The following is a 22,023-nucleotide window of genomic DNA, read 5'->3' on the forward strand; positions in this document are numbered from 1 at the left end:
AGTAATGCGACTGGACTGTAGTTAAAGTGACGAACTGCAAGGATATTTTCATAATTTGTTTGTGATAACAAACAGTATTCACACAATGAGTGGGGTTTTCACTGGTTTCTAAGCCTCAACTGATACATTTCATTAGGATTAATAACTACTGCATCCTGGTCATCCGAATCAAGAAAAAAAAAAAAAACAGGAGAAACAAAAGGATACTGGACAATGCATTTATTAAATTAGAGTTCATAAAACACCTTGGAATGTGACCACAACTGTCATCATATCCTCCCCAGAGATGTATGTATGTATGTGTATATATAAAAACCATTGGAAAGTATGTGTACATAGTATCGCAGTGATTCCTGGTTATCAGCTGTAAAACAGCAGTGAATGGACTTTCTATGCTGTGAAGATACTTCACTGGTCTGAGCGGTTCCATGCCAACTTTCAATACATATTGACATATTGATGCCAAATGAAAACAAATAACTTTTCTTATGTAAAAGACAACAAATATGGTTTATTCTAAAATCTTAAAGTCTTATGTCAAATAAAACAGAGGATAATAATTGTCAAAAGTCTGTTGATTTCAGCTTCCTCTCCTCCTTCTCAGTAAGGGGCTGCTGGGAGAGGATTTTGTCATGCAGGCGGTGGTGTTTGCCGATGCCCAGCTTTGGCAGACCTCGGTTCAGCCCCTCTAGCAGCACACATGACTTGCACAGAGCCTGGCTGGAGATGTAGCCACAGCGGTTGCAGGTTCCCTGCACAGGCATCTTCACCCCCTCCCGCACCGACAGGTTCTCCCCTGAGTGCATGATATCCATTATGGAGCTAGGCCTTACGCTCTCCAGGTCTTTTAAAAAGGTCCTCGCATGGCCACGATAAGCATTGGGAGAGTAGATACATTCAGTGGAAAAGTAGTCCAACTTCTTAAAGTAAGCGTAGAGAACAATCTCTTTCTCATACGCATATTTGAGGGGCTTGCAGCGCGGCACGACCCCTTCGCCTTCGCTGGCTGTGGAAATGGCAGTGCAGCGGCGCAGACGGGCTATGTCCCCTCGCAAGACGTTCATCAAAACAGTCTCCGCCACGTCGTCAGCATTGTGACCTGTGGGAAAAAACAAACAAAAAAACCCACATCCAGCCATTGTAACATATTCTAACAAAACAGTTTTCTTTGAAATTGAGGCCAAGTGTGCTCAGTCCAATTTCAAGGTTGAAACTTGTGCATTCACATTTTAATGATGTTATTTAGAGTTACCTGTACATATCTTGTCCACTTTCAGCATGATGGCTCCTCTGTCTAATGCCTGCCTTCTGAACACTCCACAGAAGGTGCAGTTATTTTTCAGTCCCACCTGCTTCACTATAGCATCCATAGTCCAGCCATACAGCTCCTCATACGACACAATCTTCAGTGGCAGCTCATACTGTTGCTGATTCCTCTTTACTGTCTCCAAGGAGTCATCTCGGTAACCAGAGATTCCCTCGTCCACCGAGAGAAGCATAAGTTCAAGGCCATAGTTGTATCGCTCATTTAGAAGCTTCATTATATGTGCGAGCACTGTGGAGTCCTTTCCACCCGAGGCAGCAATTCCTACTATTTCCCCAGGGTTGAACAGCTGTGCTGCCACGATTGTCTGATGCACCTCCTCCTCAAAGGCCCAGAAAAAGCACTCCTTACACAGCGAATGGCCCGTTTTTGGACGTTTCAGCACAGCACGCTTGTCAACACAGTTACTGCACAGGACAGGCATCTTGACTGTTGGAAGTTTTTTTTTCAAAAGGACAACAATGTTATTGTGGCAGATGCTTTAGTACAGCTGACCCACAGGTTTTAGTGTCAATTACTTTTTCTCTTTCATTATCATTCACTTGTTGAAAGCGATCTTACACTTATTTTTTCGTAAAAGGTGCCCCTGGAATACAAAATCTCTCTATAGTTTAAGAAGTCTGTCTGTGCTATAGAAAAGCCAATATAAATACATTATTTTCCAATAAAGAGAACCAACACAAAAGACACAGAAAATCTGGCATTAAGACTACTTTTTGATACTGTGCAACGGCAAAAATAGTTTCCCAAATCCACACCATTATTATGCAGCTGGAAAAATGACAAAATTCAGTATACTAAGAATGCCATTTGCATACTAAAATTAACTTGATTTTTAAATATTGTTAATGGATACCCATAATGCACTGCACAACAGAAATTGGGGGAGCAGATTACAACTGGACATTATATACGGTCTATGGACATTTCGACCAACATACAATATTTAAGAAGGAAGTAAGTAACTTGTATAAGTACACGACTATTGTTGTTTTTTGAGGCATACTGAATTTAAGAGTTGAACAAAACGACTCATAAAACGTCTTTAAATATCGTCTAACAGGAATGCACTTTTGGCAACGAGCAAAGCTCATGTAGCTAGCTAACGTTATTGCCAGCTTTGAAGGGAGCTAAGTTAGATGTGAGGTTGTCTCTGTTCAAGACAACCAACAACTACACAAACATAGTGGGATAAAGTCCATACAGAACCTAAAACGTTTCACATAGCTTGTTTGAAATGACTTAATATAATAAAAGCACGCGTCAGTTAATTAACGTTAGCTACCCGGTTTGACAGCGTGATTAGAAGTCCAATGATACCAAAATCATCATGAGCAAACGGTCAACGTTATACGTGTTTCCAGGTCTAACGTTAGCTAGCCAAGTTCAGTTAGCTAGCTAAGTAATCACATTTCTATAAGTTAACATTTCCATACCAACGTTTCCGACAAGCCGAGGTCCGAATCGAGAATGTGGTGATGAAGTACACTAGGAAAACTACTTTTAAAATATAACTTTTCTTTCTTTAACAACCTTAGCGTTAGCTACGCGACCAGATAAAGTGGCATGTTGTTTCATCATGTGTCGTTAGCTCTTCTTCGTCCGGAAAACAGGAAGTGACGTCCGTCGTTAGCCCCTGCAGTACAACCTAGTGGTCGCAATTGCCCAGTGCACGTGAACAGCACTGAAATGTGTGTGTCTGTGTGTGTGTGTGGTTTTTTTTTTATATAATACCTTCATAGACCAAATAATTTAACATAACTGACGTAACTTTATTCCACCTGTGTGATGTCCCTTTAATATGTTGGTGAGAAGTCTGGCAAATAACTTAGGCAGAGGGTGAAACAGGTAAAACACACAACTAAGTCAAATGTAAGCCATAAGGATTTATTAGTTTGCTTCAAAGAATGTCACTACTGCAGCAGCTGCAATAGATATCAAAATGCAGTATGGTGTAATGGAAGGACAAAGGGGTTGGTGCTGGAAGGGAGCAAGGCATGGCGAGGTCAGGGTTCATGACAGGAAAGAGTCACAAGCTTAGTTGACGGGGTGAAAAGTACCCCTCTGATGCCACTGCATGTCTCTGATGCGCCGAACCGACTGGATCTGAGGAATCTGGGCTCCGAACTCAGTGCTGTCCTTATACTCCCCCTTTTCAAACAGGTACTGATAGCCTCTGTAGCCTGGATACTGATAGCCCACCCACCTGGTGCACCAGGAGCACAGAGAGGGGAAAACAGATGAGAGACAGTTAAAGGTAAAAGGATAGGGACGTGTAGTAAGTTATCTTCAACATCTTGACGGTGAATGTTACTCACGTGCCACTCTGAACCCGAACAGAGGAGACCTTCTCCTGGTAGCCGTGCGCATGAAAGCTGGGGACATCGTCATCTATGATTTCTATCTTCTTCCCCGCGAAGCTGGGGTTTTCGTAAAGGACAATCTTGTGCTCCTGGCTGTCCTGAGAGAGGAGAGAGGGGCATTAACCCAGTGGGTGATTTGGGAAGCACGTGATGGGACGCATGCCAGGGGTAACAGTAAAAAGTGTTCCTTCTTACCACTTTAATCGGGCGGAATGCAACAATGGTGTCACTACGCCTGCTGTTGGTCCAGGAATCCCAGCGAGGATACTCCCCCTTCTCAAACACATACTGCTCCCCCTTACAGTTGTTCTGCTCGTATCCCACCCATCTGAGCGGGCAGAGGAGAAAGAAAAGGAGTAGTGGCAAAGCAGGGAAGAAAGCTAATAGCAGATTTTTCTGGCCATTTAACTCCCTTCCATCCCATACTCATTCACAATAGTATTTTCCTCTGACTGGCCCAGTCTCTGTGTCACTGCCTGTCTGTTTTGGTTTTAATCCATTGTCTAGTGTTTTGTCTGTTTCTGACCCACACTTACGGTCCACACAGCACCAGTATGGAGCCCACTTTCTCCACGCCTGCTTCCTGGAGGTTGTTGCAGGGACCAGTCAGCTCATGGCAGCGTCCCTGGAAGTTTTCCTGCTCATAGATAACCAGCTGTACCAATCATGGGAGAAAAGGGGAAAGGGTGAGTGTTGTCGAGCTACTGGGCTCAATTTCAAGAGCGCAAATCTGTTGATGTTCGGAGGATGCAGGGATCCAAATAGGGCACGCACAAGTGCTTACTCCAAGGAGGAAGTTGTAAATTGTAACTGAATTGTTCTCTGCGTGTCTGTTGCATTTCCTCTCACCTTAAATGCACTGGTGCCTGGCTGCTGCTGCTTGGATGCAGGTTTCAGGTGGTCTGTGGCCATAGTGAATGGATCGGCAAAGATGAAACTGAAAAGAAGAACCGATCATTTCTTTGTTTCTGATAAATATTTGTGGATGTCTTTACAATTTACAAAATGTTCTATCGTTATATCAAAAATATGAGCAGATCAAACTGCTGATTATCCCACTGTCATAGATTTAGTTTTATATTATTTACCCACACACATGTATACAAGTCTCCATCCCTCTCCCTCCAAAACAAAGTTTCTAAAGTTCACAGCCTTCTGAACACAGAATTACAGCAATGCAACATGAGATACAGTTTGTAGAGAATAAACCTTAAACAGAGGCAAAATGGAAGCAAATACGTTTAAAAAAAATTATAAACGTAAACTTTATAAAGAATACAGCGTGATGGACATAAACCTCTTACCAGTACCTGTCTGTGCCAGTGTGTTTGTGATGGCACGATCAGCCCAATATATACGGGACGCCCAGGGGTGGAAACTCTGCCAAGAGTACCCACAGCATCCAAGCCGGCCCGCAGATCGGCCTGCCATAGGCCCAGCAGACTGAAATGAGGGGTCACCGCGTAGCCTCCCCCCACCCCGGGGTGTCACACTCCCACAAAGTTATTTCATTAGTTGTCAGTTTTGTCCAGCCAGTCATTGTTCGATATCTACATGATTCAGCACAAACAGTGCCAAGAGTCCCACACCTACAATGAATGAAAGAGAGAGAGAGAGAGAGAGAGAGAGAGAGAGAGAGAGAGAGAGAGAGAGAGAGAGAGAGAGAGAGAGAGAGAGAGAGGATTGTAAAAGATGGGTTTTACTGTGCTGTAGAGATTCGGACCGATTTGAATAACAGTCCAAATACTGCTGAATATTTCCACAGGACAAGATTTATTTGATATTCAATTTCTAGAAAACACTATTAAAGTTTCATGGCAACATGTGCCTCTGCTGTTTGAAAGCTCCAAAGCTGGTATTTTTCAGTCAGACACGCCATCTTTCTCCTGTTGGCAGTAAAAAAGTTTAGTGATCAATTAAAAAAAAAAAAATAATGCAAACAATATGCCAAATTTCATCATTTAATTAGTTTGAATGACCCTGCATGTGCATGTCAACAATCCTGCAAGGGGAAAGAAGAAGTTAATATTGTCTTCTGTTGAAGAAAATATGTTGTTAATATTTTTAGAATATTATATCATTATAAAAGAATATTAGAATTTACACAGTAAATAATATATAAGTTAAATACAACTGGATCAAAGTGGACATGTGTCACTACTGAGGACCGATACGACATATTGTAGAGCTTTTAGATGAGAGGTTTTGTGGTGCAGCAATTATAATGTGATTAAGTGCTTTTCTTTAGTTATATATTAATGTGCCATTTTTCATAATATAACCGGTACTTCATTTGAATATTTTGTGAGACTTTACATGTTCACTCAGCTTTTTGCTCCACTTCATTTCAATTCAGTTCACTTCACTTGCAGAATCAGTGACATCAGTCACAAGCTGCTTTGGAGGATGATATTTCAGATGGTAGCATGAAATAGTTTTTTATTTTGGCTTTTATTGCCTTTATGACATGCAGCTAAAGGCCGCAGTTAGGAACCGAACCCACGGCCGCTGCGACAAGGACTGAGCCTCTGCCCAACCAGGTGAGCCAGGCTCCCCGAAATATGACATTTTAAACTACAGTAACGGGCAATATTAAGTATTATTATTATTATAGTAATTACAGAAGCTACTATAATAATTAGGGCTGGGACGATATGTTTTTGTCCCGATTCAATTCTTTCACAATACATGGGGGCCGATTCCATTTGTATTGCGATCCAATAGTATTGAGTATTGCGAGTTCCTTTAACAAAAACAAAAATTAAATAATACACTGCTAGAGAAAATGTATCATGAGACATTTCTATAAGTGAATTGTTTTCTTTTTGTAAATTTTATTTTCACACGTTTTCTATACAATTGTACATAGCCTGTGATGTCATGAGAGGTTTTTCTTTGTAGCAGGTGGGGTGTAGGGCAGAGACAAGCCAAAAAGTGGTTGCAGGCAAACAGAGGTATTATTTTAAGCAGTCTTTTCAGAAAATAGTCCAACGAAAAACAGTAACTCAAACTCAAAACATACTGGGTGTACAACTACTAGGTTTAGCAAAGTCCTGTTAGCTTAGGTTCTTTCCCCATGACCTCTGCTTTTCTTCTCTCTGCCTCTGCTCTCTTTGTCTTCTTCAAGTGCATGAGCACCTGCAGTAATCAACAGGTTGAGGCATTTGCACCTCCCTGTGCAGTGCATTCTGGGACTTGTAGTGTGGGTGGCGGCCATTTTGTCACTGGGTAGCCACTCCTGTAGAGGAAAATAGCGTCCCTCTACCACACGTCCCCTTGTGATGCCACAAGCGCAACAGTGCTGCCATGTACATAAATACACAAATATACAGCACAATATACATTACTTACACAAAGGTCTTCTACCCACTCACCACCCTCCCCAATCCCCATGCATCCTCATAACCTATCCGTACAAGTATACATTTGGAGTAAAGTGAGCCTATATTTTGCCGCCCACAAACAAAAAGACAAGGTAGGGTATAGCCTACATACAGACAAAATGCAACATAAAGAAGCATAAGAAGAGAAAGGAAAAAAAAAAACATATAAAATGAAAAAGTTAAATAAAAAAATAGATAATTAAATACATGCAAGTCATTTAGTTATCCTCAAGGTACTACACCTCTTCCCAGTCCACTGCAGAAACCTCATCAAAATAGTCCATGAAAGATCCCCAGGTAGAATAGAATTCTCTCACCTTTCCTCTGAGTGAGTATTTCATCTTTTCTAACTTTAAATGAAACATGACAAGCAAATTGTTTTCTTAAAAGAATGCACATCACTTACTATTTATTTCAGTTATAAAGAAGAACCGTACTTAACATGTATTTTCTACATTTTCTGCTTTTGGTCTGTTTTGCTGGAAATGGATATGATGTAGTTGCTGTCAACTGTACCGTATAAACAGAAAATATTTAGTAATAAAATTAATAAAAAATATCGATTCTATGTAAAATCTATTTTAAACATTGTTGCAAAAAATCACAATATATACAATATTTGATTTTTTCCCCACACCCCTAATAATAATAATAATAATAATTATGATGATAATACACCTTATTTGCATACAGTAGTGCCTTTCATACAAGAAATGCAGCACAAAGGGCTTTACAATATGGAAAAACTTATAAAATGAACATGAAATTGATAGAATCCCATAATTAATGAAAAATTTGATGTCAAATAATATGGTAAAAATAAGATAAAAATATAAATAAGATGAAATAGAATACATAGAATGCATAACATAAGATGGAAATAAAAACCCACTGAATGATAATAATAAAAATAAAGTTAAGAATATTAAAATCAGTACCCATATTTGTAGCACTACAGAACGTAATTTATATAAATAGAGTATTATTATTATTATTATTATTATTATTATTAAAGCAACACTAGGTCACTTTTCCCGCTTCGGTCCCCCTACAGGTTGGAAGCGGAATTGTCCATTACATTACATTGTCCAGTTCATTCGAACTACAGATCCGCTACCCGATCTGGCAAACTTGCGTAATGTAATGTAATGGACAATTCTGCTTCCAACCTGTAGGGGGACTGAAGCGGGAAAAGTGACCTGGTGTTGCTTTAAGTAGAGAGTTTAAGCCAAGAGGGTAAGCTTCGCTTCAGAACTCGAACCTCCTATGGCGCCATTTATATGCTACAAAATGATCACCCCACGTTAGCATTCCATTCACTGCCATTCATTTTGACGTCACTTTGACAGCGAATAACTTTACATCTGAAGTGTTTAAAGACTTTTTTTGTTTAATTACTAATGTTAACTAGCATTTTAGTTAGCAATAATTAGCCATGTTATCTCCTTACATATACCTACGCTCTCCGTCTCTGTAAGATTGGGAATGATTGAGATTTCTCTTGGCACAGCTACCAGAAGACTTCCAACTTTCAGACAGGTTGCTCACGTCACATCTACGTCGTCTCTCTCATTTGGAGGCTGTGCAGTAACGCTCAGCGCTCACCGGAAAAGTGCTTCTAATATCCTTCACTGGTCTCTGTGCTTTCCAAAAAAAAACATGTTGGCTACCTCGAAGATCTGATTGATGTGACAGAGAATGAATAGAGTCCAATATGACTGATGGAGACTGAGGATCTTCGGCATCAATTTTCTAAAACGACCCAATGTTTTGTCTGAAATGCTACTGCATCCTGTAGATAACTCCAACTTATAGAACGCAGAACATGAACTCCCAGCCCGAAATGCTTCAGTCAGCTGTTTGTGGTGCATTCAAATCATGTTTCATCATGTATTGTCATAAAAGGCACACAGCGGAATGTGTTTTTATGAGAAGAGTTTGAGACACACTTGCTATGAATCTCTGTGATGGAAGAGATGCTGCTTGAAAGAGGCGGTGACTATTCTGATGGGATATTTTATGTTTTTTCACTTCATTACACTTAATTTCAGTTCAATAGGTCACAGAAAAAAAGACTGTATGGGAGAGCACTAATTCATTCTTTGTGGTTTTCCTGAGATTACCGGCAATATTTGTGATCAATATCTGGTCGTATCCTCAAGGCAGGGGCTAGAGGTTTGAGCTGTTTTGTAACATCTGTCATCTGATGATTCAAAACACAGGCCTGAGCTTACATCTACTGTTTATGAAGAATATATATGAGGGCAGCGGTGGCCTAGACGTTAAGAAGTGAGCTCCCTAGACCGGCAGGATAAAAGTGAAAGAGCAGCGTTTGTCCTTCATCATTACCACCACCGGGGTGCCCTTGAGCAAGGCTCCAGCGGAGCTGCTCAGTGGCCAGCAAATCAGACTGGGGTTGTACTGGGCAGCTAACATGTGTGAATGTGACAGGTCGTCGTTGCAAATGGGAAAATGTTCTTAATCGACTTACCTGGATAAATAAAGGTTAAAAAAAAACGAGAGTTCTGTCAAAGAATTCAAGGGTGCGAAAAGGGGGTGGCAGTAGCTCAGTCTGTAGGGAGTTGGGTTGGGAACCGGAGGGGCGCTGTTTCAAGTCCCCATACGGACCTAAGTACAGTGGTGGACTGGTAGCTGGAGAGGTGCCAGTTCACCTTCTGGGTACTGCCAAGGTTCCCTCGAGCAAGCCACCAAACCCCCAATTGCTCGGAACGCCTTTCCATGGTCAGCTCCCCCACTCTGACATCTCTCCATTAGCGCATGTATAGGTACTGAGCATGTTTGTGTAATTCAGACCTGTGTGTAATAACAACAGAGTGAAAACACTGGAATTTCCCCTTGCGGAATTAATAAAGTATACATTATTATTATTATTATTATTATTAATAAAGTCGGCTCCATGTTGTAGTGCAACTTGTTTGTGTACGTCTGAATTAGGGATCCGAGTGTTAGAGCTCATGACAAAAAGGCATTATGCTCCAGTGAAAGATATAAGTGCAGGAAAGTGATACCGCAGCCCAGAAATAGTCCAAAATACACACTGAGAACTACAAGAATATATTCACCAGGGTTTTCCCATTCCCATTCCCATTATAAGTAGTACCCAAGTCGATTTGGGCACCACCTACTGTAAGCCCAATGAATGTAAAATCAACGTGAGCATCAAAACTGACTAAGTGACTCCGATCTAATGATTGTAGTTGGTCTCCAGCGGACTAGCATATGTCTTTAAGCTTTTTGAGCGTTATCTAGCTTTTCCGATATTTTAGACACAGATATGGTAATAATGAAGGTCTAAAATGATGTGAAATTGCATATTCTTCCTGTGAAAAAATGTAACATTTTCTTGAGGGAGGAAACCCCTTAACCCCCAGCCAAATACGTGCACCCAAGTCTTCCACAAACCGAGGGAAACCACTGTTCACATATATACTGTATGCTACAGATGTGCTCACAGCTGCATGTTTTGCAAGTACTTATTACTGGCGTGAGAAAATCTGAAAGGATAGGGGAGCAATGCAGGAGACAGAGGAAAACAATGATATGTTATGCGTTATACGTTCTCGGTTTTTAATGTTTATGTCTATTTTGGAATATTACATCAATATCATGTTTGCAGATGGAATCTATTTGGATTGTGCAACACAGATCTGAGCTCATTATTATCAGAAGGCAAATATTTAACTACACTCATAATTGACTCACATGAGTTTAATATAGATGTTATCAGTTCCTAATGTTTACTTAGTGACCTTTCATCATGAGGCTCATCAACCATCAAATGCACAAATGACGACTATGGAAGGGAATGCAGTGCACTCTGTTTTAATAAGCAAGCATACATAAAGTATGACATCACTTCCATTGCTGTTAAGCAGATGCGTATATCCACATATTCACTGCATGTGCTCCTAAAGCTGGATGAGGCTTTCAGCTGTCTCACTAAAATGGGAAAACACAAGCAGCAAAAGTGGCAAAACATGACTCAAAAATGAATTTAATTCGAAACACATCTGCAGTTTATCTTGAGGAAAAATATCTGCCAAATGTAGGCTACATTATTTCCACATAAATGTCAGTTTTACATCTCTGACAGTGTTTTTCCAAATCTTTACTATTTCAGTTAAAGCCATTTTCCATCTTGACTTATGACATCACCAACAAAAAGGGGCCAACTCCAGGTCAAACAACTTTTATTCGCCACTGAAACGTATACATGGCACTCCTCTTTGGGCACAAGCAGTGTTTGCCATGGTCAGGTAAAGGCAGAGGGCAGGCACTGTCGGCAGTGTGGGGTGAGGCTGTGGGAGGGAGGGGGCGGGAGGTGTGTGAGGATCCTGCTCAGCTGGCTCCAGCTGTGGCAGGAGGTGCTGGGGCGGGGTCGGGGTCGGGTCCTGGGCCGGGAACCGGAGCTGGGTCGGGGACAGTGAAACAGCCCCTCTTGTGCCACTGCATGTCCCGCACACGTCGGACAGACTGGATCTGAGGTGCAGGGGCCTCCCAGTCGTTCCAGTGCTTGAAATCTCCCCTCTCGAAGATAAACTGGCGCCCCCTGTAGCCTGGATACATGTAGCCGACCCATCTGGGAGGAAAAAAAAAAACGCGATGCAGGTCTCACAAGGCAATACGTAGTGTTTTGAGTAAGGTAGGTCAGATAGGACAGGTAAAACAGAAAAACAGGTTTCACGCTAGAAAGGAAGTGACATAGGGATGAAAGGGGAATGTAGGGAGGGGGCTTACGTTCCGTTAAGAGCCTTGACACTTGCCACACGATCCTGAAAACCGTGGCCCCACAAACTGGGCACATCATCATCAACAATCTCCATCTTTCTACCAGTAAATCCAGGGTTCTCGTACAGATGTAGCTTGTGTTCGGCACTGTCCTATAGAGGAGAAATAGACACACTGATAAATTCTTTAGATGTCTCCAGGAGATGTTGACTAGGTAGAACAATGAATGTGTGTAATGTATAGTGTGTAGGGAAGTATATGTATTTAAAACCCTGCACATTTCTGGAGTTTTGTAATCGTCACCTACCACTTTGAGTGGCCTTAGAGACAAGAGGGAGTAGCTGTTCTGACTGTTGGTCCAGGTGTCCCAGCGTGGATACTCGCCCTTCTCCAGAATAAACTGCTCCCCTGTGAAGCCATGCCGATCATAACCCGCCCAGCTGAGAGGAAAAGGAAGACAGGAACAAATGGAAAAGAATAGTTTTAGTTTACCGGACACCACATTTTTTTTTTTTTTTAACGTTATCTAAAGACATGAATTAAACATTGAGCATTACTTACGGTCCTGACTCAACTATGACAGATCCAACCTTCTCCAGTCCCTTCTCTGTCACATCTTTACAATCTGATGAAAACTCCACCTTGCAGCCCTGGAAGTTCTCAAATTCAAACAGCAACACCTGGATCACAGAGAGGGACCGTAAAGATGGATATTAAGCAGCATGGCAACAACACCGAGAGGAGTCAGGTTCACCTCGGTCCCCATCGGGTGCGGTATGGCTCATATTGTTCTTAAAGAAGGCATATTGTGATAGAGAACCTATCCACAGAATACTCCCAAAATACTGTCAAATGACTTACAATAACTTGTATTCTGATGTCTGCTCACCACCAGGCTACATAATAGAGATTTTTTTGGACCAATAGTTAGGACTTGTTGTGGTTGCACTAAACCCCTCCAGGCGTGCAATCCTTCCCTCATCAAACCGGGCTGTTCCAGTACCTTATATGTGGCTCCAGCTCCACCCTGGCTCTTCCCTGCAGCCAGCTGCTCCGGGGCACTCTGCTGCTCCGACATCCTCCTGATCCACTGCTCCTCCACTTTTGGCCAGCAGCACACGCACAGGCAAAGCACCATCCATCATGCATGCATGTTCCAGCACACACACGCACGCACACATAAGGAAAGCTCAATGTCACAATTGCAATTCATAACTCCCTCCTCCAATAGGAGGGTAGTATTAATTTTGGCCCAAAAAATAGAGTAGCAATAATTTGCCAAAGATTCTATTATATCAATTGAATAAGATAGAAAAGATATCATTATCCCTTAAAGTATACACTCATTAGTCCTTCAAAGTATGTTCCATTACAATCCAGGATACCAAAATCATCCAAACCTGTGTCTCCAATCGGTGCAGCACCATCTAACTCCATTGCATTGGACTTATTACACAGACTGTGTCCAGAGTGAGGTTTTTTTTTTACCTGGGTTATGGCCTGCTAGGATGTGGTAGTGTCCCTCTTTTTCTGTGCCACTTGGTGTTTGGTGGGGTTGAGCCATTAGAGGGCAGGGACAGGGGGGGTATTTATGGTTTATTTCTGGCCACAACAGCAGAAAAGGGGGAGCTGTTGATACAGCAAGTCTGTCGCTCACATTGTGTCCGTAACGCTGCCTCTCAATAGGCAGCTGTGTTGGCACGCGCTGCCCTGCCCGTCCGCCTGGCTGCCAGTGAGCACTGTGTGCGGGCACAGAGAGAGCCAAGAGGATTCAGCAAACAGCCCCGCTCAGCACAAACACACACACACACACACACACACACACACTCTGGGACTACACCCAGTCTCAACCACACTGAACTTCCTCACACCTTTCTCGCACATTTGGGTTAGTATTGATCAGCAAGATCAAATGCTTCCATTCACAGGTTTGACTGGGGAGCAAATCTGCAGCACTCGCGTCTTAGAACCTTATCAAACTCCAGCTTTGATTTTATTCGGACCTTGCTCGACTAAATAAGACTCAGTAAGTGATTTGATTAAAGTGGTTTCAATTGACTTGACTGACTGAAGCTTGATTAAGGTTAAGTTCACACAACACTCGCATCAAATCACAGAAATACCCAGAGAAATTGAGCGAATGCTATAAGTTAAACTTAGCAAGAGAAGCACTAGACAGAGATGTGTAGCTCAAGTCAAGTACATTTTATTAAGAATGTACTCACTTTTAGTACACTGGCCTGAACAACACAGTGCAATATGCATCTTTACTTTCAAATAAAAAAAAAAAAAAAAAAAAAAACAATAAGGACAAATAAGGACATAAAAAAAAAAAAAGTCAAACATTAAATTTCACGACAAAGTAAAAACGTCATGGACATAGAAAAACAGGGACAATCACTCCGAAGACTCCGTCAACACATTCGCTTGCACGAGACATGGCGAACAAAAGAGGGGGCAGAGGTCAGTGCTGTAGTGCATCAAGTGACAAAGTGCTTTATAGAAGTGTGAAAAAGGAAGATTACAGTTTAAGTTGAAAAGCAGGTGCAAATGTTCATAGAGGCTAGAGTCATTTAAACAGTGTAGTGGACAAACCATCCCTCCGCTGGAGTAGCGGGTAGCCAACACCTCCCCCCCCCCGCGCTCCGACACTCGGAGCCAGTCGGTTTGAGCAATGCCGGGTTTGACAGCAAAGATTGTGCATGCACATTAATTGGGGGCAAAAATCGAGGGAAGTTGCACATTCGTTGGAAATAAAACAACACTGTCAAAACATGATGGAGCAGTGTGTGTGAGGGCTACGAGGTGAAAGTATGACTTATAATGAACGTGAACAGCCACAATCATTCAATCTGTCAAAAGGAGGGAAGACCGGCTGAGTAATGTTTTTGAAGAGTGTATTTGTGCTGATAAGGAGTGTGCATGATTGACAGATGCAAAGTCACTTGGCCAAAAGTCCCCCGTCCTTCCACAAAGACAAAAATATATTTAGACAAAAACATACATATATATACACAGTATGCAGCGACTGTGACACGGTTAGGGTTGTGGGAGTGTGACAAAGTCTATTGTAGTGATGCATCTTAAGGTTTTAAAAACTAGCTCTCTGTCTCTGTTAAATCAATGATAATACAGTTATAACATCTCCTGATTACAGTTACTAACATGATATACACTCCCGCTGGCAATCAACTCAGCCGTGATTTTGTTCTAATATGTTCAAGAAGGAAAATCATTACTGTATGAAATGTTATCCTATGGCAATGCTTGTGGGACTCCCGTCAACAACCTCCGCTGACTGACGCCGCGTATTATGTCCCACGCAGACGCAGCCAACTTGTACGTACGAGTCGAGTAAAGAAAACGTCAGCGCAAACATCTTGAAGAGGAAGATCGGCTGGATTGTCCTCCGGCGCGTGATGAAGCACGTCCGGGATAAAGAGGCGTAGTGGTCCCATACGTGTTAACCGTTTCCCGAAATGCGTGACAGGAAGTAGTCGCCAATAAATCACCTTTTCTCCCAACTTCTCCTGGTCCCTATTAAAGCGTTCATGTGAAGGGCCTCCTGGTGCAGGAGAGCGTCGACAGGTTCCAGCATGAAATGGATAAAAGCAGAGCAGCCTTCTTCTCCTCGCTTGCTTTTCTTTTTTTTCTCTCCATAAGACAGAGACCCTCCATAAAAAAAGGCACCATGCACATTAATCAACCCAGATGGGAAGAGAACATAAACAAAATTGAGAAAGAAGAAAAAAGAAAAAAAATATATATATATCAGCAGCTGTAGATTCACCTCTCCTACTCTCTGGGTCGAACGTTAAGGCTTCTGTTTCATATAGATTCTTCTGTTAAGGCAACCTAGAAGGGAGCGCGAGAGGACAACAGGGGTCACAAATGGAAATAATTGCGTTATCTTTTTTGTTGTTTAATAAACACAGTTTAAGACGGAGAGAACGTTCAAAAACTGGCTCACCTCATTCCTAGCAGTCATTTTCATACTGACTCAAGCGCTTCTTGGACTTCAGCTCTTTTAACCACTGGGGCGAGTCCTCCTCACTACACAGATAAGACACAGACAGCAGAGTGAACGCAGGGACGACGAGCTCAACGAGGCACCGACAAGTTCTCCTCTCAAAAAGAAAACCAAGTTCTCTTGAACTTGTGGACTCGGAGCTTACCCATTCTCTTTCCCGCCAGGTGGGGGCAGTACACGCGCTGCCCTGGGGAGAAAGGGGGACTTGGGAGAGCGGGAAAGCTGGGAAGGAGAGGGAGTGGGTCCATCGATTTGATTGTCAGAGTCGCTCCTCTTCTTCAGCTGGGCCTGACAACAGGAACGGGACAGGGAGAGACAGAGAGGGCGAAACAATAAGTAGTCTATATAAACACACGAACATGCTACATTAAGCAGAAACCGATACGAAGCATAAGACAGAACTGGTTAACATGCACATTTGGTGAATACGTCGTGACAAATTCACCAGTGAGTCTCACCTTTAAAGCTGAGGGGTCCATCCCAGGGAACATGGCGACCCTCTGTGGCTGAGAGGAAACCGCGGGGCTGGCGTCAGCTCCTCTGGCCCGCTCCTCAGAGTCAGAGTCATCGTCCTTACTTTCAGCCTTTGCCTCTGTCACAGGGAGAACCCGATTTATTGTCACATGCGAGCATACAGTATATCTCATGACAGGACAATACTGTCCTGTCATGAGATGGGTCAAGTAAGTAAAACTATTTATATGGCACTTTTAAAAACACGCAGTTACAAGGTGCTTTACACACACACACACACACACACACACACACACACACACACACACACACACACACACACACACACACACACACACACACACACACACACACACACACACACACACACACACACACACACACACACCATTGTCCTAATCAAATAAACTTACAACAAAATTATAGTACAAAAATGCAGCATAAAAGGGGGTGTAGCCCTTTACAAGAAGGCTAGTGTACGAAGGCAGGGTTTTAAAAGATGCAGTCCAAAGACTCCGCAGACCTGACACAACGACGGAGAAGAGATGGAGCTAAAATGGCAAAGGCTCGATCGCGTTTGGTCTTGTAGTTGGACCGAGGAATGGATAAAAGAGTGTGAGGAACAAGGAGCTCAGAGATGTAGCTTTGTAGGTAATCAACAGGATTGGAGGGGCAATGGAGGGACGCAAGGCTTTGTGCGATACGAGACTGACGACCTGTTCTGGTTAACAGTCTGGCGGCGGCACTTTGTGCTGCAAGTTGTAGACGACGTGGATGTGCTTGACTGAGGCATGAGAAGAGGGAATTACAAAAATCAATACGGGAGAATACGAACGTGTGAATTTATTTGTTCCAGATCAAGAGACAACATACCATCGGATTTTTTCAATCTTTCCAAACGGTTAGCGGGGAGAGAGAGAGAGAGAGAGAGAGAGAGAGAGAGAGAGAGAGAGAGAGAGAGAGAGAGATGGGCCCGCGAGCGAATACTTTCTGTTGACCGCCGCACTTAACAGTATTTCGATTTCACACAAGTAACTTTTCATTTGGTAACTGCAGTGCTAGTTGTATTTTACGCGCGGAGGAATACATCAATGCGAGACAATCTCGAGCGCGTCACAGTGCGTTTATGCATCATCATCTTAACAGCCGCAATACCAATCAAGAGGTCTTTGATGCTGACCTGTGGAGTCCCTGTAAAGCCAGTCCTCCGTGGTTCCTCCCTCGCTCTCGGACAGTGCTGCAGTCTGGCGGGCAGCTCTGGACGGCCGTGTCCGCGGGGCCCGTTTCTTCACCAGGTGGGCCCTGGAGCGGAGAGCGCTGGTGTCTAACAGAGTGGTCGGAGCCTGGACATCCAGACACCAGAGAAACACATCAGCCAACGTGTAAACATATCGGCATAATCAAGGTTGTCGACGCAGTCGCGACACACATTTGTTGCTGGAACATTAAAAAAGCCCTACTTGTTGACCGTTTTCTGCTGACACAAACGAGAACGTCTTAAAAACAGCATTAGGCACGAGGGACTGGTAAAGGCACATGTGGTAATGGGTGCTATTAGGAAGGCGTTACAGGTCTGTCAGAACCCGCACATTCAGGTTCAGAGGCAGCTTTTTCTCCACAGCCATCACAAATCTAAACATTCAATTACAGAAATAGGACTTCATCATGCTGAATGATTATCTTGCCTGTTCTGCACTGTATTTGCACTTTTCCAGTACTGTGATCTTTTAAAAAAAAGAAAAAAAAAAGGTGGGAGAGTACAGCGTGAGTAAGTGTAGGAATGTATACTACTATGCACTAGAAGTACCTGTCCCATTATGTGTATGTGAGGGTATGGTTTGTGGAAGGGTATGGTGTGCGCGTATGAATGTATACTTTAAGGCACCAGAAGGAGTAGCACTTCAAATTTCGTTGTGACAATGTTTTACAATGACAAATAAATGGTTCTGATTCCGAAGTGAGCTGTGGTTAACTCCGATAACACTTACCTCAGGGAAAGGGAGCTGCTGGCTCTCCGCTGAGGACGAGGGAGGGAGGCTGTCCAGAGCGTCAGTATCAAACTGCGAGGCGCGATCACCTGGCGTGTGTGGGGGAGTGGGCTTTCTTGGTGAAGGGCTGAGATTGCTTTCTGAAGTGGGAGTGGCAGGACTGAGGCTAAAAGCAGGTTTAAAAAAAAAAAAAAGAAAAATGAAAAAAAGAAAAATGGGGGGAAAGTTAGGAAACACTTCTGAAAACAACTGTGTGGTTGCTGTAACCACACTTGCAATCAAACAGTGTGAGTCATATCTTTCCTTTTGTTGACTCGGCTGTGGGAAGCTGAGATTTAGCTGACGCACCTAAAAACAAACTGTAAGCCTAAACACAAGTGATTCATATAAATATACGCAATAGACTACAATTTAACTTTTTTTTTTTTTTTTTTACAAATTTGAATTGAATGATTTTCCATTCTTATTGGTGTTTTGGTTAATGTTGTGATATTATTTTCTGACCACAGGAGGTCAGTGACAGAGACATGACTGACACAGAAGAGCAATCTGGGTACAGGGTAGTGCTGGAGATCTTTTCATGTCTTCTTATTATGATCAATGATAGCCCCATAGCTACGCAAATATCAATTATTATTTATCCTGCTACAACAATGGCTATACCACTAGAAGTCAAAAAAAAAAAAAAAAAAAAAAAAAACGAGCGTTGTGCAAATGAGTTCCCATACTGTCTATGGTTCGACTAGTCATGACTGGTTTCCAAGATGGCTCCTGCAAGTAAACATGAACGCGATTGTCTTTATAATCTATCTTTTTAATAAACTATCTGCACACTTACAATGTTGTCAATGCTTCGGTTCACATTTAGGGACCCTCATTATGCTAACGTTATGGTGTGGTGATATTTCGAGACTTTTTAGTGGTATTAAATAACGATTTAATTTGAGTGTCCCTATGCCCCAAATACTAGCATTGTAAGCTAACCAGCGGTCCGCGGTAGCCTCGTCAAAGCTCCAAACTCATTTGATTAGCATGAAAACATGTCCCAGAGAGTGACAGAGTAGGTACACATCAGTTAATAACCCTTAGGTTCGTTTTGCGCCGGAATTGTCCTTTAAGTCCAGTTAACAACTTATTTAAAAGTAAAAATTAAGATAAAGACTTACCACCTTTTTTTCTCTTTAACTTAGATAGATACAACTGTCACCTACAGCGCTTACCGTAGTGGTGTTTGGATTTATTTTAGTGTGGGAACATTGACTTGTGTTGTGTACTTGTATACACATTGAACACAAATAAAAAAAGACATGACAACAGCAGGTTTACCTGTCATCGGTGCGCAGTCCTGTCTCCCAGGTCCCATACTGACTGTCGCTGTCACGGACCGGTGTTCCCGAGTCCTGCCCCTCCTCTTCACCACCGACACTTTGCTTCTGCTGCTCCTGGAAGCAACAGGGAGAGAACAATCATTAATGAGGAGGAATCATATGAGTTATATAACTGAGCAGCTTGAGACAGGGGTGATTCCAGGACTTTTTAGGGGGAATGCATGGGGTTATCAGAATACAGCATTGAAAATCTGCTTAGAAATATAGGAAATATTGGATAGGCTAGAACACAATGCAATTCTGCTAAATAGGGTGTGGGGGGGTGAGCAATCATATTTTGTCCTTCTAGCCCCGCCATTGGCTTGAGAGACACCAACAGCAGCTCTTGCTTGACACCTTGGTAAATATTTTTCCAATATAGGGCTGCTCGATTATGGAAACAAATCATAATCACCATTATTTTGGTCACTATTGAAATTTTGCGAATATTTATTATATTATTATATATTATATAATTTATATTATATTATATATTTATTTTACTCATCGACTTTTGGAAAGATGTTGCATTTATTGAAAAAAAAAAAAAAAAAAAAAAAAAAACTGTAAATAGTTTAACAAATAACCGTTGCAGTGCACTTTCACAATCTTTTGAAAACATGTAATGAATAAAATACAAATTAAAGAAAAACTAAATAACTGTTTCTCTCGATTACATTGTTTTTGTGATCGTCAGGAACCAAAATCACATTTTTTTGTTCCAAATTTAATTGCCCAGCCCTATTTAATAAGACCATTTTAAATTGCTAAGCTAAGCTAATACAGTAGGTAGTTAATCAATGCTGCGTTATTATGGAACCCACGCAACTTCTAGGCAAGACCCGCCCTTCAATAGCATTCACACACTACTATTGGCCAGGCGTCCATGCTTACGCAAGGTAACGTAACCCGATTTGCTCAGGTCCTATCCCCTGACCAATCGGATATCCTAACCTTAACCACTCGAGGTCAACGACTAACCCCAACCAATCGAGCTGCTTCGTAGGGCGGGACTTGCCTAGAAGTTATGTGGGATCCACAATAACGCGTCAGTGCTACTGAAGAGCTAACAGTGTTGCTAATGGAGCTGCATCATGTCGAGCTTGAGCAGCCAGCAGTGGTACAGTAATGAAAAGGTGAAGGGATGAGTTAATGGAGACAGGACCACAGTGGGGGACAAAAAAAAAAAAAAACGAGATGGGTGGGTGATTGAGTGAGTGTGTGTTTGCCGTCTACTGAACCGTGCCTCTTTTAATGAGGCTGGTACAGAGGACATACTGTCTCAAAAGCACACAGGGCTCACAGAACTGCACATGAACTGATAACCCTGGCCTATATAGGAGAAGAAGAAAAAAACACAATAGAAAATGATTCTGTCCTCAGATGTTGCCTGAGGGGTGGACAGAGAAATGTGATACACCTGGCTCTGTAATTGCCCGGGTTCCTAGACTCGGAGAGCAGTTCACTAGGGATGTTTATGTGAGCGGTGACAGTGGATCAGAGTTCTCATTCTTAGAGCTTCATGAATGCTATCCTTGTTTTCTTTGTGTATGTGAGAGCAGACCTACAAGAGTACTTCTAAAATAGCGCGAGAGAGACAATGTGATAGAAAGAACGTTTGCGGTAAGAGTGTGACTGTGATATATTTTGGATTAAGGGAGCATAAGACCACTGAAGAGTGTGGATGAAAAAAACAAACAGTAGAGGGGGGGGGCATTCATCACCTAAGACTTTCCTGACAGAAAAAAAAGAAAACAGAACAGTGAAAAAAGGCATTCAACTCCCTGCATCGGAGGAAGCGCCTGTCCTCAAGTTCATCCTCTTCTCAAGGATTTACAGCGCTCACACTTTTTACGTTGACATCACAGGGTCCCACCACTCACCCTTGAATACACACACTTCAGAGTCCCGCTTCCACCGACAATGAACAAAACCTCTCTTCCGAATCAGATACACTCCGCTTATCTAGTGATCTCGGGGTCAATTAAATGCTAATTTAGCTAGAGGAGTAGGTCTTCCTCATAGAATAGGCGACAGAGAGACGTAGGATAGTAAGTCTGAACTATAGAAACATTAATGAGTGATTTATTCATTACAGTATCAACAGAAGCAATAGATCGATAACACACATATATTGCATGGGTGCGGATCTAACAGCAGCAGCCTTGATGATCCTTTCACGAATGATGCGTGTAATGATTGTGGCTCAGAAGTAAATGTACTGAGGCTAATTTACAGGCTTAAAGGCCTTGGTATGCTTCAAATTAATTTATTATTGGATCATCTGGGGGCAGGGTACCCTTGAAAAGAACTAGTTCTTACGACATGTCGGAGGGAAAACATGT

General features: G+C 42.3%; 4 protein-coding genes across 8 annotated transcripts in view; all 4 read right to left on the reverse strand.

The window, feature by feature from the left end:
- Window positions 1-202: 202 nt before the first annotated feature.
- ctu1 (cytosolic thiouridylase subunit 1 homolog (S. pombe)) lies at window positions 203-3,003 on the reverse strand. 2 transcript variants are annotated; one of them, XM_028578658.1, is made up of 3 exons: window positions 2,858-3,003; window positions 1,253-1,753; window positions 203-1,099 (listed from the first exon to the last, which is right to left on the reverse strand). In XM_028578658.1, the coding sequence occupies exons 2-3, from the start codon at window positions 1,746-1,748 to the stop codon at window positions 564-566; spliced, it is 1,032 nt and encodes a 343-aa protein (XP_028434459.1). In that variant the 5' UTR covers window positions 1,749-1,753; window positions 2,858-3,003; the 3' UTR covers window positions 203-563. The 2 variants fall into 2 exon arrangements, with proteins under 2 accessions (XP_028434459.1, XP_028434458.1); XM_028578657.1 differs by having other exon boundaries at window positions 2,761-3,003.
- A 358-nt stretch (window positions 3,004-3,361) lies between these two features.
- crybb2 (crystallin, beta B2) lies at window positions 3,362-4,600 on the reverse strand. Its single transcript, XM_028578661.1, has 5 exons — window positions 4,537-4,600; window positions 4,224-4,342; window positions 3,883-4,015; window positions 3,643-3,785; window positions 3,362-3,530 (listed from the first exon to the last, which is right to left on the reverse strand). Exons 1-5 carry the CDS (start codon window positions 4,597-4,599, stop codon window positions 3,362-3,364), a joined length of 627 nt encoding a protein of 208 aa, XP_028434462.1. The 5' UTR covers window position 4,600.
- A 6,250-nt stretch (window positions 4,601-10,850) lies between these two features.
- On the reverse strand, window positions 10,851-13,926 carry LOC114555895 (beta-crystallin B3). 2 transcript variants are annotated; one of them, XM_028578659.1, is made up of 6 exons: window positions 13,308-13,926; window positions 12,823-12,920; window positions 12,381-12,499; window positions 12,127-12,259; window positions 11,829-11,971; window positions 10,851-11,670 (listed from the first exon to the last, which is right to left on the reverse strand). In XM_028578659.1, exons 1-6 carry the CDS (start codon window positions 13,381-13,383, stop codon window positions 11,430-11,432), a joined length of 810 nt encoding a protein of 269 aa, XP_028434460.1. In that variant the 5' UTR covers window positions 13,384-13,926; the 3' UTR covers window positions 10,851-11,429. The 2 variants fall into 2 exon arrangements, with proteins under 2 accessions (XP_028434460.1, XP_028434461.1); XM_028578660.1 differs by having other exon boundaries at window positions 13,220-13,926.
- Window positions 13,927-14,009: 83 nt separating this feature from the next.
- Window positions 14,010-22,023, reverse strand: part of si:ch73-138n13.1 (calponin homology domain-containing protein DDB_G0272472) — a 32,689-nt gene continuing 24,675 nt past the window's right edge. For all 3 annotated transcript variants that reach the window (XM_028578656.1, XM_028578654.1, XM_028578655.1), the window contains 7 exons: window positions 19,638-19,753; window positions 18,312-18,477; window positions 17,504-17,666; window positions 16,308-16,441; window positions 15,995-16,137; window positions 15,790-15,872; window positions 14,010-15,674 (listed from right to left, as the gene is read on the reverse strand). In XM_028578656.1, coding sequence (XP_028434457.1) covers window positions 15,797-15,872; window positions 15,995-16,137; window positions 16,308-16,441; window positions 17,504-17,666; window positions 18,312-18,477; window positions 19,638-19,753 — 798 coding nt within the window. In that variant the 3' untranslated portion in view covers window positions 14,010-15,674; window positions 15,790-15,796. The remainder of the gene's footprint in view (window positions 15,675-15,789; window positions 15,873-15,994; window positions 16,138-16,307; window positions 16,442-17,503; window positions 17,667-18,311; window positions 18,478-19,637; window positions 19,754-22,023) is intronic.

The sequence above is a fragment of the Perca flavescens genome, chromosome 5, assembly GCF_004354835.1.
Source record: "Perca flavescens isolate YP-PL-M2 chromosome 5, PFLA_1.0, whole genome shotgun sequence".
NCBI lineage: Eukaryota > Metazoa > Chordata > Actinopteri > Perciformes > Percidae > Perca > Perca flavescens.